Below are 18,821 nucleotides of genomic sequence, written 5' to 3' on the forward strand. Positions count from 1 at the left end.
AATTTTGTCTTTAGTTTTGCTTTCTGATCTGTTTACTCCCCTTGCCCCCATTTTTTTGGCCACGCCACGTGGCTTGCAGGATCTCAATTTCCCAACCAGGGATTGAACCCTGGCCACTGCAGTGAAAGCACCGAATCCTAACCACTATACCACTAGAGAACTCTACTTGTCCCCTTTCAAGTCTTTATTTTGGCCCACTCAAAGCATCAATCTGCTGCATGCTTTATAATCCTTTCCGTGTATTCAAATAGGTTAGAATCTGATATTTTACATGGACTGGAACTAACTCATACTGATGTTCTATTTTTCTGTCAATTGAATTTTAAGCCTTTTATCTGCATTTAAAAATGAAAACTTTATTTCCTGATAAAGGTATTTCAAATATTGTTAGTGAGAAACTTTGTGGGGAGGCAGAGAAGCCATCCCAAATCTTAACATCATACTAAGCCTCAGGTTCATTCTGAAGGTAAACTTAGCTGCTTCAGTTAGTTTACTGTGTAGGAAAAAGAAGCCTGAATTAGTCCTGACCACCAGTTGAGGTCCATTCCCTAGTAGCTACTAGGTAGTGCTGATTTGATTTTTCTTTTTTTAATTGTAGTAACTTTCAATTCTAAAATATTTCCTTCTTGAGTACAGTTTCAGGGAACTGGCTAACACTGTCTGTAAACTACAAGGCTTTTTGTCACTGCCTCCTGCTGGGATCTCATTGTTTCTGTAGACTCAACATCCATAGCTGAGGCCAGAGTTCTGCTACCTCTAGCCCTCTATTTCTTAGTAAATGGGACCAGGGATCAGGTAACAAGCTGAATATGTTATTCAGGGATACCTGACCTCAGATTTGTTACTTTTATCTAGGGTGGGAGTAATGTGAAAAACTACAGAAATCAACCGTGTTTATATATTGGAGAATTAATAGAGTAAGAAGAGAAATTTAAAATGTGACTTGACTAAACTCATAGACACAGAGAGTAGAATGGTGGCTACCATTCTACTGGGAGGTGGCTGGGAGGTGTGTGGGGAAAATGAGATGTTGGTCAAAGGGTACAAACTGTTATAAGATGAATAAGTTTTGGTGATCTATATACAGAATGGTGATTATAGTTAACAACACTGTATTATATACTTGAAAGTTGCTAAGACAGTAGATCTTAAATGTTCTCACCACAAAAAAAGTGGTAATTATGTGAGATGGTGGACATGTTGGCTAATGCTGTGATGGTAATCATTTCACAATACGTGAGTGAATCAAATCAACATGTTGTACACCTTGAACTTACACAATGTTATATCTCAATTAAAGTAAAAATAATAGGGCTTCCCTGGTGGCGCAGTGGTTAAGAATCCGCCTGCCAATGCAGGGGACATGGGTTTGAGCCCTGGTCTGGGAAGATCCCACATGCCGCAGAGCAATTAAGCCCATGCACCACAACTACTGAGCCTGTGCTCTAGGGCCCGTGTGCCACAACTACTGAGCCCACATGCCACAGCTACTGAAGCTCATGTGCCTAGAGCCCATGCTCCGCAACAAGAGACGCCACCGCAGTGAGAAGCCCGTGCACCGCAACAAAGAGTAGCTCCCACTCGCCACAACTAGAGAAAGACCATGCGCAGCAACGAAGACCCAACACAGCCGTAAATAAATAAATAAATAAATTTAAAAAAATAAATTTTAAAAATAATAATAAAAATGTGGCTTGAATAGGCAAGCATATTTACTACCTATAAGCACTTTATGTAAATCATTTACTTTTCATATTTGATTATTAATACTATACAATAGCTGTTATTATGCATATTATTAAACTTTATATACTTCAACAAATGTTCATGTGACTTTAACATTTTTACTTTTTGTCATCACCATAGTTATGATTCCACAATAAAATTTAGAAAGTAGAGAAAAAAATATGCTCAGAATCCCACCACTAAGTGTAATTAATCACTGGTAGCATTTTGATGTATTTTTATTCTCATCTGTTTTACATGGATATATTTTATATTATAAATATATGTTTATATCTGCTTTTTAAAAACTTACATCACAAGCATTTTTTGAGTGCCTTTAAAGTGACAAGATTATTTCTGTAAGCCCTCTATGAAAAGTAGATGTTATGTTATAGTTATAATATTGTACATTATGGTTAGATATTATACTTTAATCTTAATAAGTCATTATTGCTTATACAGAATAGACCTCTGTTCCCATTTATAAAAATTAAAACTTTCTTTACTACTTTTGCTTAACTTCTAAGGCTGTTGGCTAATTTTTTAATCCTCTATCCAAGAAACTGACATTTCTCTTTTCTGGCTGAATTTCTTTTATTTGTAGGGTTAGATAAAGAGGGAGTGACTAGAAAATGTGGGGCCAGTGATGATGGATTAAAGGTTCCCAAAGGGGATCTGGTCCAGCTTTTAATTTACTATCCAGTTTGAAATTTCATGTTATTCATTACAGCTAAAACTTTTATCTGTAGTCTGGAGGTTATAAGCTTTGAAAATGGAATTTTGGTATATGTGGACCTTAAACCTCAGTAGCAGAACTAGAAATGAGATCTAAAATGATTGGTACCTAATTTGGGAATCAAGTATGATTTAGAATGAATTGAATTCTGTATCCATATCCAATACACCTAAAAAATATGATTTTTTCTCTACTTTTATAAAGCAGTAAAGTTTAGAGAGATAGTTCTTTTTGTACTATTTCTACAACTTAGCGTATTGTCTACCTAATGTGAAAAGATGTATATATTTTTAATATTTCTGATTTATGTGAAACCACTGAGGCTATCTTGTTTTATTGCCCATGCATGTGTGTGAAAGGCAATTAAATGTGGTACTAATTATATAAATTTAACTTCCTGTATATAATTTTTGAAAATCCCATACCTTCTCAATGGGAAGCAGTAAAGTAAACTTCATTCCTTTGATTTTTACCTTCTGTGGATAGAGCAACTCGCTGAGCTTCGTCAGGAGTTTCTTCGACAAGAAGACCAGCTCCAGGACTATAGGAAGAACAGTACTTACCTCGTGAAGAGGTTAGAATATGAGAGGTAAGATGCTACGTGCAACAAATATTTATGAATCTTGAATATTTGTCCAACTTTCAATTCATTTCTTCCTTTCTGGCTTTTGTTTTTCTTCTCTTCTTTCATTTTACTAGGTCTTTTAAGTTCCTTTTCTGTTATCTTTCTATGCCTCTTTGAAATCACTCTTTTATTTTGATATGTTGAACAACATGAAAGTATCTCTTACAAGGCATGTTGAATCTACCCATGTAGTAGAGTTCGTTGTGAGACAGAAAATCTTTCAAGGTCTGAGTTTTATTGAATGAGATGTGGCAAAGACTGAAAGAAGATTCTGTGGTTCTTTTTGAGGGTCAGTCCAGAAGATAAAGCTGGCAGTGGAAGATATCCCCAGAATAGCTGAGGGACTAAGCACCAGCTACTTCTCCTGTTCTGCACTTCAGTCCCTTTGCTTATGCCTCTGCACTGTTGGTGATGAGGTTGGGAAACCTCTTAGGGGCCTTTCTAGAATTACTCTTTAAAAAGGTTTATTGTGTATTAAATCAGTTCTACAGTTAAAGGTATTTTTGGGTCTACACACCAAAAATTAGAAAGATTCACTGTATTTTAAACTGTTTATCCATTTCTGACTTCTTACTCTTGTAGATTATCAATATGCATCTACTTACATATATGTATTTTAATCTAATAGTATTCAGTAATTTTACATATATCTTTAGGATTAAAGAAATATTATTCCAGCATGTTAGTGTACCAAAGCTTGTTTAATCTCTCCCAACTGCTGGACCATTGTAGGAGTTTTCCTTTTCTCACTGTTATGACTATCAACTATAAAAATCTTTGTGCAAAAAGCATTTTCTCCCTCTTACGTTATTTCACTGGTTATATTCTCAAATATAGAACTTCTGAGGTGGAATGTTTTATTGATCTTGTTGCTCTTATCACATATATGAAAGATTGCTTTGTAAAATGACTATACTAATTTATAATGTAAATGTTTCCCTGTAGCCCCACCAACATTGGCTTTTATATTTCTAACTTAATTTTGCTAGCATAGTAATAAGATAGTACTATATATACATATAAGAAGTTTAATTTGCATTTTAAATGGTGGAAGATAACATTCTTCTGTGTATGTATTCTTTGTTTCTTTTTGCATGAATGATCTATTTGTATTCTTTGACTACTCGTCCAGTGGAAATTCACAATCTTTATGTGTTTTGTTCCTTTACATTTTCTCTTGCTGGTTGCATTCTCTCTTCTTTATTAGTTTCTTCCATTGTTGCTCTTCTTATGGTTTAGGCTTTTATTATTGCGTTGAAAGTACTAACTATTTGATGAATCATCTGCTGCCACTCCTTATCAACTCTTATAATTCTAGCTTTTCTTATCTATTACTATATATTGGTCTTACAGTTTTCTCTTCTAAAGTGTTTTTCTCTTCTATGATTGAAGTTGACTTTGACAGTTGTTTCTTTATAAATGCAATTTATAAAAATAAATTTTCATCTTTCTAATTTCTGTTTTTTAATTAGTTTTATCATTATTTTTATCCTCTGTTAAAGGTTCAAATATTATAAGAATTTTGACTGTGAGCTATTTTTATGTCTGCTCGTTGTCCTTCCCTACCCACTCCCCTGCTAACTGAATGCTTTATCTTTATAAATGTATGTTTTCAACTTCTAGACATCTTTGAGAATCAATCCAAAATAATAGTCTAAAAGAATGACTTGTAATTTAGTTTTCAGTGTGGACAACAGATCAAGGAATTAAGAGCACAGCATGAAGAAAACATTAAAAAGTTAGCAGACCAGTTTTTGCAGGAACAAAAGGTAAATTTTAAAAATACTTAAAATATGTTCTTGTTATAAATCTTAAAATTTAGAAGTTAAAATTTGTATTTTTGTTATAAAACATTATATTTTTAAGTATTTTAGCCTGCCTAACTCTAAAAGTGACTTGCAGTGGCTTTACTGCTGAGTAAATTAGACATTTACAAAAGTATAACCTCAACTCTTAAAACTAATTTTGAGCTAAATATCTTTTATCTGACTTTTAAAAATAATTTTTGCTATTTATGTCTTAGATTGTAAAGTGGATGATCATTTTACTTGAAAATCAACTATTTGCTATTTTATGCTTTTGAGAAATAGAAAAAAATTGAGAAAATTTTTCCTTAATTATCAGTCTTTGTTATTCTGAATTCCTTTCTTAAAACACAGAAATGAAACACTAGCCACTATTTTGATTCATATTTTGGGGGTGGCAAATTCTTTTAGTTCATACAATTCCAGTTGATATATATTATGAAAGTCCTGCTAGAAATGGAGGGAATTTGTCTGAAGTTTACTAGTCATTAGGACATTCATTTTTTTATACACTATAATCTAATCTGACTAGCTGTGGTTTGTATAAAGTCTTGTGATTTAGAGTTAAGAGAGATTGAATAGTGAAAAGTATTTTTCTTGGTCTTTGGCAGCATCTCATCTAAAGGACTAGAAGCTAAGGAAACCAGGTTTTCATTCTTTGCTCTTTCACTATTTTGCAGCATGATATTGAGGGCATCATTCTTTTTAATCTATAAAGTGGAATGGCTGCTGCCTATCTGCAGTCTTCCTTGAAGAGACATGGGGATAGATTGCTGGAAGATGGCAGGCCTGAGTGAGCTACCTAGGTGGCATTGAGGGCAGCCAGAAGGTATTATTGAGACACTGGATGGTTAGAGGAGCATAGCAGAACATGGAAGGAAGGGGACAAGAGGCTTGCTGTTGCAGTTGTGTTATTACAAGCCCAGTATATAAATAATGGGATGAATTTGCTCTCTTCTCTTCTCCCAAGAAGCACGTATATAAGCTTTTTCCTTTTTCCTGCCAAGTGTAGTTCTCCCTTTCTGCTCTTCTATATTAGGCTATTTTTACATTATTAATTAGCTAATATCTACTCCAGTTCTTCTTTGCACTTATCCTGCCCTAAATGGAGCAAGGTGGGGAGGAATGGAGATGCTTAAGAGCATTTCTCCTTTGTAGGGTGACATACCAGCTGCCTAATCTACTCCTCATCCTCATTCTCTGTTCTTCGACTACTATAACTAGTTGATTCTGTGAAATTTGAGTTGTTTTTCATAGGAACAAATCCATTGTAAGCTATATGAAACAAGCATAAGTTGTATTGAGGTTTTTTTTTTTTTTTTTTTTTAACTAAGTACATTCCTGTTTTGGAAATTACTCTGGGGAGGGGGTCAGCAAACTAAATCCAGCCTCCTGCCTGTTTTTAACTGCCCATCAGCAAAAAATGGTCATTACATTGAAAAATGGTTAAAAAGTCAAAAGAATATTTTATGACATGGGAAAGTTGTAAGAAATTCAAATCTTAGTGTCTACAAATACATTACAACACAGCCACACTCATTTGTTTATTGCTTTCATGCTACAAAGATAAATGGTTATAAACCAGAGGAGACTAAGAAGACCTGAGTACTTAAATGCAATGTAGTAAAAAATTAAATAAATAAATAAATAAAATAAAATAAATGCAGTGTAGTATCCTGGATTGGATCCTGGAACAGAAAAAGGTCTTAATGGAAAAAGTGGTGAAATCTAAGTAAAGTCTGGAGTTTAGTTAATAATGCACTAATGTTGGTTTCTTAGTTTTGTGAATGTGCTGTGCTAATGTGATGTTAACATTTAGGGAAATTGGGAGATGGGTAATTACTTTTCTGTAAATCTAAATTATTTCAGAGTAAGAAGTTTATTTAAAAAACAATTGGGGGACTTCCCTGGTGGTGCAGTGGTTAAGAATCCGCCTGTCAGTGCAGGGGACATGGATTTGAGCCCTGGTCTGGGAAGATCCCATATGCTGCGGACCAACTAAGCCCGTGTGCCACAGCTACTGAGTCTGCACTCTAGAGCTAGCGAGCCACAACTACTGAGCCCACGTGCCACAACTACTGAAGCCCACGCATCTAGAGCCCACGCTCCACAACAAGAGAAGCCACCGTAATGAGAAGCCCATGCACCGCAACGAAGAGTAGCCCCCACTCCGCAACTAGAGAAAAGCCCTCGCGCAGCAACAAAGACCCAACACAGCCAAAAATAAAAAAACAAATAAATTTATTAAAAAACAAAAAAACAATTAGGTGGCCCCCTTACCAAATCAATAGTACTGCATTTAGGAAGCCATCTTATTTTGTTAATAGTATTTAATATCGTCCATTCACGTAAAGGTGTTGCCGTTAATAATGCATCAAAGGGACAACATCTTTATTAACTGTTTTAAATGGAAAAGTATTTTTGACCAGTAGTTTGTTGACTTTTAAGTTTTGTTTATTATTGTTTGTTTTATCCACATCAAAAAGCAGTGGAATATTATGGAAGTAGCCTTATGATGTAGCATTATAGCAAAAATGCACAGAGATGCAGGATGGCTGCTCACGTTGTACCTCAACAATTTTCTCACCTTTGGCCTTCATACTGACATGTTCAGAAATTTCAGTTTATCATTTCACTCATCAGCAATTAAGCTCTCAGAATTGGCTATCGCCTACCAAGTTCCCAAAAACTGTGGGAGTGAGAAAGACTGTGGTTTGAATCCCTTTTCCACACTTCTCTAGCTTTGTAATCTTGAACAAGCTGCTTAAACTTCTTTAAGCCTCAGTTTTATTTTGTTTTTCCCAAAACTGTTCATTTGTCTCCACTAAAGGATAGACTTGAAAACAATTTGTAAACTGTGAAACACAGTGCAAATGTTTGTTGTTGATTTTATCTGCCAGATAGACTGGTATACCTACACCTGATTGTCAAAGCACCCTTTCTTCTTTATTGTGACAAATTCTTAAAATTTGCTTCCTATTTTTCTAGATTTTCTATAGATTTTTTTGTACTATTGTTTTTTATCACGTTACCAATGATTGCACTGCATAATGCTTTAGAGTTGACAGAACATTTAATGTTAATATTATTATGCATTAAATATTAATATGGCAACCCAAGCATGTGTACTTGACTCCTTGCCTCTCCCAGTTTTCCACTGAGGCAACTCAACCAATATAAAAGAGGAAACTGGCCCCCCACAGAATTGAGTCAGACCTAATCATAAACCTGAAGATTCAAGTTTCCAAGGAGGAGATATGGTTAGTTGAAGCAGGTTACAGGGAGCACTGACTTGTGCATTGTTCTGCCATTCCTTCGTATGCTTGAGTGGCCAGTGCACCTGGGAAGAAGTTTGCCTGTTTTCTACCCTTGCTGTTTCTACTTGGGGAAAAACCTGACAATGTCAGTAGCCATCTATCACACTTGAGGGGACACCTGTGTGCCATCCTCCTGCTCTCTGCGATCCTACTCGATTACAACATATGCCTATACAGAATCCACTCTGCCCACAGCACCCAAGACTGTGCCAAACTATAGGCCTCCACAGCAACCTACAGTGCTCAGCAAGACTGTCTTCTCACAGAATCACCAAAGAGAATTATCAGCATAGCCAAAGGGAATTATCTCTGCCTAAAATTTTAGGCCATTTATGATAGAGACTTTTAAAAAATATTACTTATTCTCTGAATTCATATCAGGTATAAAAACTGAACAGAAAATAATATATCCCACATCTCTAAGTGTTTAGAATTTAGACCCATGGTATGTATTTCAAAAAAATGAATTGTTTCAGAATATTAAGTGAATAGTTGTTTCAGTAGTTTCACATTTTGAACTGAAAAATACTTACTGTTACCAAATCTTAATCTAACAGCAAGAGGCCCACAAGTTTGAATCAAAAGATGGAAATGAATTGGATATAAACCATCATGTGGTACCTAAAAACATTCCAAAAGTTGCTGAGAATGCTGCAGGCAAGCATGAAGAACCCTCAAGCAATCATATTCCACATGGGAAAGGTATTACTATTATTTTGTGTTAATAGAAAAACTAATAGAAATAGTTTCTAATAGTTTGTGTTAATAGAAAAACTATTATTTTTCTCATTTTGAAGTGGATTATTGAATCATAAAGAATATTGTTTGATTTTACTTCCATTATGATTAGGTGTCTTTTTCAAATTTGGATCCTTTAATAGAGAAGAAAAAACAGTAAGTTTATAGAGTTACAACTATGTCCAAAGCAAGATATAAAGATATTCATTTGATATAGCCTATTGCTCTACAAACTGATTATTACATTCCTTCAAAATATTTTCAATTTATGTAATGAAAAATATAAAATTATATTTTTTGTTACTGTTACTTGGGCAGAACAAATCAAACGAGGTGGTGATGCAGGAATGCCTGGAATAGAAGAGAATGACCTTGCAAAAGCTGAAGATCTTCCCATTGGTAAGTAAAAGTTATTAGAATATTTAACTGAAGTGATCATGTTATTTTTCATGTGACTCTATTGTTTGTTTTTTTTAAAATAAATTTATTTATTTATTTTTGGTTGTGTGGGGTCTTCGTTGCCACGCATGGGCTTTCTCTAGTTGTGGCAAGTTGGGGCTACTCTTCATTGCAGTGCATGGACTTCTTATTGCGGTGGCTTCTCATGTTGCAGAGCATGGGCTCTAGGCACACAGGCTTTGGTAGTTGTGGCATGTGGGCTCAGTAGTTGTGGCTCGCGGGGTCTAGAGCGCAGGCTTAGTAGTTGTGGTGCACGGGCTTAGTTGCTCCACGGCATGTGGGATCTTCCCAGACCAGGGCTTGAACCCGTGTCCCCTGCACTGGCAGGCGGATTCTTAACCACTGCACCACCAGGGAAGCCCATCATGTGACTATTGTTTTTCTGAGTAACACCTGAGAAAAGTCACAGATATCTGGATGATTGATATTTCCAGTTAACTAACTCCCCATTAGTTGCCAAGGTATAAATGTTTTGGATATATTTTTATGAAAAATTTTGCTAAAATGTATAAAGTACTTGTTTTTGCCTTAAGAGTCAAGCATAAAGAAAAAAAGCGTAAAACATATTTGAACTTTTTCTTGATGACTCAGAGTTATTTCTCATGACAGTTATGCTATGTTAGTTACTTATGTTTACTAAAAGTATGTGTGGCTTATTTCTTTCAGGCTAAATGTTCCTAGATTGCTGTGTTGTTGATGTGCTTTAATATGGCATAGTAATACCGTTATATAGGTTTTTAGGACTTGGCGTTTCTTTTCAGTTAATCACCCGACACTTTAAATAGCTTATTCACTTTTTTCCCTTGTTTTATGGCTACTTCTGTTCAGTGTATATCTTTTTCTCCATTAATGTGTCTACTTCTTGTCCATTTCCACTTGGTCTGTATCACTGCTGCTATCCTAATCACATTCAGTTTTTTCTATTTTTCTTGGCTATCATAGGTACCCCTCCCTGCTGACTGCAGTATATTATGGTGGAAAATAGGAAGAAACAGCACATCTTTGGTCCTTCTTAGCTGTTTTTGTTCCTTTTCCATCTCTGTGATCACTTCTGTGGTTATATAGCTCATTGTATGTGGCTGAAACTGCTGAGTGTCTGAGGTCCAAATGCATGAAGTATTAGTCCTTTCATTTGTATAGTTTTTTTATCTTCTCAAATTCTTTCGTATCTATTATATTCTTTTGAGTTTCCAATTCACCGTATATTCCCTTGAAATAAAGGTCGGGACAAGAGGAAGAACGTGAGTTTAAAAATAAAGAGTAAGGATGAGCATGATTTGTTTATAAGGCAATGAAATTATCCAGTGATTCTTAAAGTGTGGTCCTTGGACTAGCAGTATCAGCATTACCCAGGAGCTTGTTAGAAACACTAATTCTTAGGTCCCATTCCAGATCTGCTGCATAAGAAATTCTTGAGATATAGCCCAGCAGTTTGTGTTTTAACAGGCTCTCCAGGTGATTTTGATCTTTGCTAAAGTTTAAGAACCACTGGCTTAGATGTAAATTTAAAGAAATGTTGAAAGCAAGGACTATGTATTCTGAATTTTTGCAGTACTTACTCTAGTCCTAGGCTCACCGAGTTTTAGATTGATTTTTCTCTTTACGTTGTGCTTACTTTTTCTAACTGAATGAAAGATTCTTTAAATTCTGTAGTGCTTCACAATTTTCAAAAGTTTCACACACATGATTTCATATAATCCCATAATAACCCCTTTTTTTCCCCCACCCTTATATCGCTCCTCCCCTCTCCCCTCTCCCCACGGGTAACCACTTGTTTGTTCTCTATATCTGTGAGTCTGCTTCTTTTTTGTTTTATTCACTAGTTTGTTGTATATTTTAGATTCCACATGTAAGTGATATCATATAGTATTTGTCTTTCTCTGACTTATTTCATTTAGCATAATTCCCTCCAAGTCCATACACGTTGATACAAATGGCAAAAGTTCACTCTTTTTTATGACTGAGTAGTATTCTATTCTATCTCTGTACTTATATTGCCTATACCACATCTTCTTTATCCATTCATCTGTTGATGGACACTTAGGTTGCTTCCATATCCTGGTAATTGTAAATAATGCTGCTAGGAACATTGGGGTATGTGTATCTTTTCAAATTAGTGGTATTTTTCTTTTGGATACTTACCCTGGAGTGGAATTGTTGGATCATATGGTAGCTCTGTTTTTAGTTTTTTGAGAAACCTCCATAGTGTTTTCCACAGTGGCTGCACCAATTTACATTCCCGCCAACAGTGTACAAGTGAATTAATTTTTTTATCTTTGATTTTCTGTAATTTGAAAATGATATACTGTGGAGCAGTTTTTTTGTTTAGTTTTTGTTTGTTTGTTTTGGCATTTATCCTGCTTGGTGTTCCCTGAGCTTCCTTGATCTGTAGTTTGGGGTTTGACATTAATTTGGGGAAATTCTCAGTCATTATGATTTCAAATTTTTCTTCTGTTCTTTTCTCTCTTCTCCTTCTGGTATTCTCATTATGCATATGTTACACCTTTTGTACTTGTCTTAGGTATTTGGTTCTGTTTTTTTCCAGTCTTTGTCCTCTTTGCTTTTCAGTTTTTGAGGATACTATTGATATATCCTTTAGCTCAGAGCTTCTTTCCTCAGCCTTCTCCAGTCTACTAATAAACCCATCAAAGGCACTGTTCATTTCTGTTACAGTGTTTTTGATCTCTAGTATTGCTTTTTGATTCTTTCTAGGATTTCTGTCTCTGTACTTATATTGCCTATCTATTCTTGCATGCTGTCTGCTTTATCCATTAGAGTTCTTAGCATATTAATTACAGTTTTAAATTCCTGGTCTGTTAATTGCAACATTTCTGCTGTGTGTGGTTCTGAAGCTTACTCTCTCTTTTCAAATTGCATTTTTTGCCTTTCAGTGTGCCTTGTAATTTTTCCTTGATACCTTAACATGATATACCAGGGAAAAGAAACTGTTGTAAATAGGTCTTTAGTAATGTGGTGGTGAGGTGTCGGGGAGGGAAAGCATTCTGTAGTCCTATGTTAGGTCCCAGGCTTTTAGCAAGCCTGTGTCTCTGGACTCTGAACTTCACAAGTGTTTCAGTTTTTTTCCTCCCCCCTTAGGTGAGACAGGGTGGCTAGAGTGGGCTGGAGTTGGGTATTTCCCTTCCCCAGGTCACTTAGACTCTGATAATGCCCTAGCAGTTTAGGTGCTGTTCAACTAGTTTCTGCAGAGGGCAGACAGAGAACTGAGTGCTTTGGTGTATTTCAAAAATGGTTCCTTTTGCCCTCCCCCTGCTCGAGGGGATGTTTCTCCGTATTTACTATGGGAACCTAGTTGAGCTCCTGGAGATAAATTTCACAGCTTTGAGGGAGCCCCCTCTGTGACTGGGTCCCCCTAGAGTTTTAACTATGAGTTGCCCATACTGAGCCTCTGGCAATTAATTAGTTACAGTTCAGGTTTTGGTACCCTGTCACTGCCTTCTATGGCAGTTTCTGTTCATTAGTGTCTCTTGTAAACCAAGACTCCCATATTTGCCTGTCCCTCTAATCATGGTGGGTAGTAGTTTGCCCTGTGTCCTACTCTTTCTTATGGACCCAAGAAGAGTTGTTGATTTTTCAGACTGTTTAGCTTTTTTCTTGTTGTTAGGATAGAGTGGCAACTTCTGAGCTCCTTGTATGCAGAACCAGAAACCAGAAGTCTTCTGGATTAATTTTTGAACCTCTTTGAATTGTTGGTGTTTGCTTTGAGAATCATTGTTCATAACAGTTATCCTTAATTATTTAGAGAAGTGTTTTGAGTATAAAAATTATTTTGATATAGTCACTGGTGAAAATAAACTTTGAGCTATAGAGTCTAGTTAGATGCAAACACAAAGGAGAGCCATGTTGTACCTCCGTACCTTGAGCTCTCAGTATGGTAATGCCTTGCACATGGCAAGGTCCCAGTAAATGTGTATGGTTGAATTACCAGAATATCTTTAGCAGTGGGGCAATGGTCTCTAGAGTCAAACTGCTGGATTCAGACCCTTGGCTCTATCTTTTAACAGGCATGTGATCATTTATTTGCCCTTATCCTTATCAGTGAAATAGGATAACAGTTTCAACCTCATAGGGTGGATGTGAGGTTTAAATGTAAAGCACCAAGAACAGTGTGCCTGGCATATAGCCTGTGCTATATAAATCTTAGCTGCTGTTGTTATTACCATGATTATTTTATATTATTAGAAACATATTTTTATCTCCTTGTCACTCCTTTTACTGAGTATTGTCTTTTCTCCCTGAAGTAATCTATGTCATAATTCTTAATGCCAGTACAAGTTCTGGTGTGTATGTGGAGTCCCTAATGACTATAGAGGCAATAATCCCACAGAGGAAGTAGAGGGAAGAACAGTTCATCCTTGTATTTTTTTTTTCCATCCTTGTAATTTAAAAACAGACCCTTATGTGTTAATAGCAGTTTTGTTTACGATAGCCAAGACTGTACTAGAAGCTATAGCAGAGCAGTGCTGAACTATCTTAAAATACAGCTCTGAAACAGTCAAGGGGTATATAGCATGCGCCTATGGTTAGCATGATGCTTCAGCTTCTCAGCTTCCAAAGCCATAGAGCTAAACCTTAATGGGTTTTGGTTTTGTTTTGTTTTTTGCGGTATGCTGGCCTCTCACTGCTGCGGCCTCTCCCGCTGTGGAGCACAGGCCCCAGATGCGCAGGCTTAGCGGCCATGGTTCACGGGCCCAGCCGCTCCGCGGCATGTGGGATCCTCCCGGACCCAGGCACAAACCCGTGTCCCCTGCATCGGCAGGCAGACTCTCAACCACTGCGCCACCAGGGAAGACCCTGTTTTGTTTGTTTTTAATGTTGATTTGGAGCTAGTCATAAGATTTTACAGGAGTCTTGTAGTTTAACCCATTACCTTCTTGACCTGGGTATTTTAGGCACCTGTGATGTTAGGCAGTTACATATTTATATCACTAGTTTTTAAACTTTTTTAAATTCAGAAACATACAGAAAAAGATAGAAAATAACATAGTGAATACTCAAGTATCCAGTGCCCTTTAAAAAAACACACAAAGATAATGTAACATTTTGCCACATTAGTTTCAGATATTTCTGTTATTGATGTTATCGTTAAAGAAATAAAACATTACTGATAAACTGAAGCCTCCCTGTGTACCCTCCAGATCTCAATCCTGTCTCTTCTTCCCCAGAGGTAACTACTGTGCTGAGATTGGTGTGTATCAATTTCCATACATGTTTTTCGACTTTTACTGCACTTGTAAACATCTGTAAAACTATGAAGTATTGTTTTGTTTGCTTTCTTAAACTTTAAATAAATGATGTCATTGTTTATATGATTCTGCAACTTTGTTTTCCCCTCGGTATTATGCTTTTGAGACTTACCTGCGTTATACCTGTGGCTTTTTAACAGTTATAATTATTTCACTGTATAAGTATACCATAATTTATCTATTCATATATAATAAACAATTAGGCCACTTCCAGGTGTTTATTTTGTTGTTGTTATTTCAAACAAATACTACAGTGGACATTCTCATATATATCTTCTTGTGCACCTGAGAGTCTCTGGATACTTCTAGTATTTGATTAGTACATTGAGATTAAAAGATGAGCTTGTTGCTGACTAGAGGACAGGCCTAGAGATCTAGCTGTCCCAAGTCCTACCCAGTCACTGAGGGTTGAGGAGATCAATAGCTCAACACACTGGTAGTCTGTAAACACTTCCCAGCGCAGTGGTTGCAAAGCTGTGCACAAGGATATAAACTTAAGAGTAGAATTCTTGCATTATAGAGCATCTTCAGCTTTACTATACTTATATCAGTTTACACTTTTGCTAGTAATATATGACAGTTTTTGTTTATCCACATCCTCAACTAATATTTGGGTTTACTATACTTGAAACTTTTTGCCAATCTGAAATGGTACCTTAAATTTGCCTTGGTATGAGTGACGTTAAACATCTCTTCATATGTTTATTGGCCATTTTTGTTGCCTTCTTCTGTGATTTGCCTGGTAATCATTTTTGCCCATTTTTCTATTGGATTGTTAGTATTTTCCTTATTGATTTTTAAGAGTTCCTTAATAGTATGTAATGCAAATACCTTTTCCATATCATGCATATCAACAGAGAGGAAAATCTTATTTCTTACTTGGAAACTTCTTTCTAGTTTTAAGATCTAGTTAATCTCAGTAAAAATTGCCTCTAATGGTTTACTTTGGGGAAAACCCCATAAAGTTATAAAGATTTTTATGTACCTAAGCAGTCAGAAGTTCTTTTATAATTTATAAAGAAAACCTTTTTGGTTTTCTAAAAGTTTGCTTTTCTTTCTAGGTAGAGCTACTCTATTTATAAGATAATTAATTTTCTAGAACAGAAGATTTCTACCTTGGCCATATATTGGAATCACTGGGGAGTTAAAAAAGAAAAAAAAAAAACCGATACCTGAGCCCCACTCCAGAGATTTTTATATATTTGATATGAGTTGCGGCTAGGGCTCTGAATGTTTAAATGCTTCTTAAGTGATTGTATTATGTAGCCAACCTAGAACACCACTGCTCTCAGAGGATTCTCTAGATCTGTACTGCCTAATATCAGTACATTAGCCACTGGTCACATGTAGCTATTTAAATTCATTAAACTTAAATAAAACTAAAATTTCAGTTCCTTGGTCAAACTTAGCCACACTTCAAGGGCTTAATAGTCACCGTGGCTACTGGCTATTGTATTGGACAGCACAGATATAGAACGTCTCCATAATTGCAAAAAGTCCTATTGGATAGTGCTGCTCTAATTGAAACTGGTAATAGGGTTTGCTTCTGGGGAAGAAGACTGAGGATAGAGATGAAAAGGGGACTTTTCATTATATAACCTTTTGAATGCTGGTTTCAAAATTTTATGAGGTAATTTTATTAAATACCTATTCAAAAATAAATATTTTTTTAAAAATTAAAGAGAGATAATTATAGTGATATTTGAGAGGAGAAAAAAGAAGATTATGTTTTAAAGAAGCAGTGTAGTTAATCTTTTTTGGGGGGGCAAAGGTTCTTTCTCTAAAGTTTAGAGCTTTTAGAGGAAAAATTATCTAAATTTATAAAAACAAATTAAAATATTTTAACAAATTAAATCATTGTAAATAGACTTTTAGGCATCTTGTAAAACAGAAATTGGCAAACTACAGCTTGGTTGCCTGTTTTAATAAATAGTTTTACTGAAATATTACCATGCTCATTTGTTGTGTATTGTCAGTGACTGCTTTTGTGCTAGAACAGCAGAATTGAGTATGGACTACAAGCTTAAAATATTCACTATCTAGCCCTTTAAGAAAAAGTTTTCAAAGATCCCTGTTATAGAAGAAACAAATCAGGTAAAATTGGGCATTTTTTATTGTTGTTGTAGGGGAGAAATACTAGCACATTATCAAATTGTACATATTCCTGGAAACTGCTAGTAAAGGTACATAATTACATAAACTTCTAATGATACATTTGGTTTATAATTGAAAGATTTCTTTCACTGTCATATTTTATGGGACCACAATTTATATTGGCCACAATTAAGAAAAAAGGAATCAAAATAGCCTTGAACCAGCAAGTATCATCCAGGGAGAATAGGATAGAATAGGACTCAGTGAGTTTGAGGCTTTAATTGGTACCTGTTTCTCTCACTTTTTAAAAACTATACTTCTAAAGTATTGTGTTTTAGTGGTTATTCTAGTGATTACTATACGCATCCTATACGTATCATGGTATACTTAGAAACAGTATCGTACTACTTCATGTAAAATGTTAGAACCTTACAGAGATATAATTCCATTTACTTCTCCTCATTCTTTGTGCGGTTGTTATCATATATGGTATTTCTATATGTTAAAAATCCCAGTGTTTTCATTATTATTTTGGTTTACAAAACCTTTTAAGGGCTTCCCTGGTGGTGCAGTGATTAAGAATCTGCCTGCCAATGTAGGGAACATGGGTTCGAGCCCTGGACCAGGAAGATCCCACATGCCGCGGAGCAGCTAAGCCCGTGCACCACAACTACTGAGCCTGTGCTCTAGAGCCTGCGAGCCACAACTACTGAGCCCGCAAGCCACAACTACTGAAGCCCGCGTGCCTAGAGCCCATGCTCTGCCACAGGAGAAGGCACCGCAATGAGAAACCCGTGCACCGCAACGGAGAGTAGCCCCCACTCGCCGCAACTAGAGAAAAGCCCACGTTCAGCAACAAAGACCTAAGGCAGCCAAAATTATGAATAAATAAATTTTTTAAAAAACCCTTTTAAGAAAATGGGAGAAGAAAATACTATGGTCTCTTATATTTACCATATACTTACCACTTAGTGCTCATTATTCCTTCCCATGGATTCTAATTTCTATCTTGATTATCATTTTCCCTTCAGCTTGAAGAACTTCCTTAAGCATTTCTTGAAATGCAGGTCTTCTAGCAACAAATTTTTCCAACTCTTGTTTATCTGAAAACATTTTTATTTCATACTCATTTTGAGGGATATTTTTACTGGATATAGAAATATGGTTGTTGTTTTTTTTTTCTTTCAGCCCTTTAAAGACACAGTTCCATTGCCTTCTAGCCAACAATGATTCTAAGTCAACCGTTATTCTTTCTGTTGTGCTTTTGTATTAGTGTGTATTCGTTTTCTCTGCTTTAAAATTTTTCTCTTTAGCTTTCATTTTTATCAGTTTGACTAAGGTGTGCCTTGGTCTCGTTTTTCTTTGTACTTATTCTGCTTGGAATTCCCTGAGGTTATTTAATCTGGGGGGTGATATTTTTCACCAAATTTGGTGAATTTTCAGCCTTTATTCAAATTCGAATATTATTTAGAAATTTTTCTGCCCTATTTTTTCCTAAGACTCAAAGTACATGCATTGCAGACTGCTTGATATTGTCCCACATGTCACTGAAGTTTTTGTTCATTTTTTTACAATAATTTTTCTCTTTCAACTTTTTAATGTCTTTGATTTGTCTTCAAGTTCATTGACCCCTTTTTCTGCAGTGTTTAGACTGCTGTTCAGAACCCATCTAGTGTAGTTTTTCATTTCAGATGTATTTTCAGCTCTAGAATTTCCATTTGGTTCTTGTTTTAGTTTCCACTTCTCTGTTGGATATCCCTATCTTTCCCTTTAAATCTTTGTGTGTGTGTGTGTTTGTGTGTGTAAAACAGTTGTTTACCAGTCCTTGTTTGCTAGTTTATACAAATGGATCATTTTTGAGTATGTTTCTCTTGATTGCTTTTTTTCTTGATTACGGGTGGTATTGCCTATTTCTTTACATGCTTAGTAACTTTATCGTGTACTGTATGAATGGATTTTGTTGTCTTCTTTTAAAGGGTGCTGAGTTTTTTTCTTGCAGACAGTTAAATCTGTTAGGCTTGGTTTTATGCTTTGTTTGGGCAGGTCAGTGTTGATTTT

At 35.7% G+C, this 18,821-nt stretch overlaps 1 protein-coding gene across 2 annotated transcripts in view; it reads left to right on the forward strand.

Annotated features, from left to right (window-relative positions):
- The window catches only part of GOLM2 (golgi membrane protein 2), a 111,206-nt gene that overhangs the window by 47,325 nt on the left and 45,060 nt on the right, over positions 1-18,821 (forward strand). For both annotated transcript variants that reach the window (XM_082649298.1, XM_082649299.1), the window contains exons 3-6: positions 2,948-3,050; positions 4,765-4,855; positions 8,766-8,910; positions 9,265-9,345. In XM_082649298.1, coding sequence (XP_082505424.1) covers positions 2,948-3,050; positions 4,765-4,855; positions 8,766-8,910; positions 9,265-9,345 — 420 coding nt within the window. The remainder of the gene's footprint in view (positions 1-2,947; positions 3,051-4,764; positions 4,856-8,765; positions 8,911-9,264; positions 9,346-18,821) is intronic.

This window comes from Grampus griseus (assembly GCF_964374135.1).
Source record: "Grampus griseus genome assembly, chromosome: 2".
Lineage (NCBI taxonomy): Eukaryota > Metazoa > Chordata > Mammalia > Artiodactyla > Delphinidae > Grampus > Grampus griseus.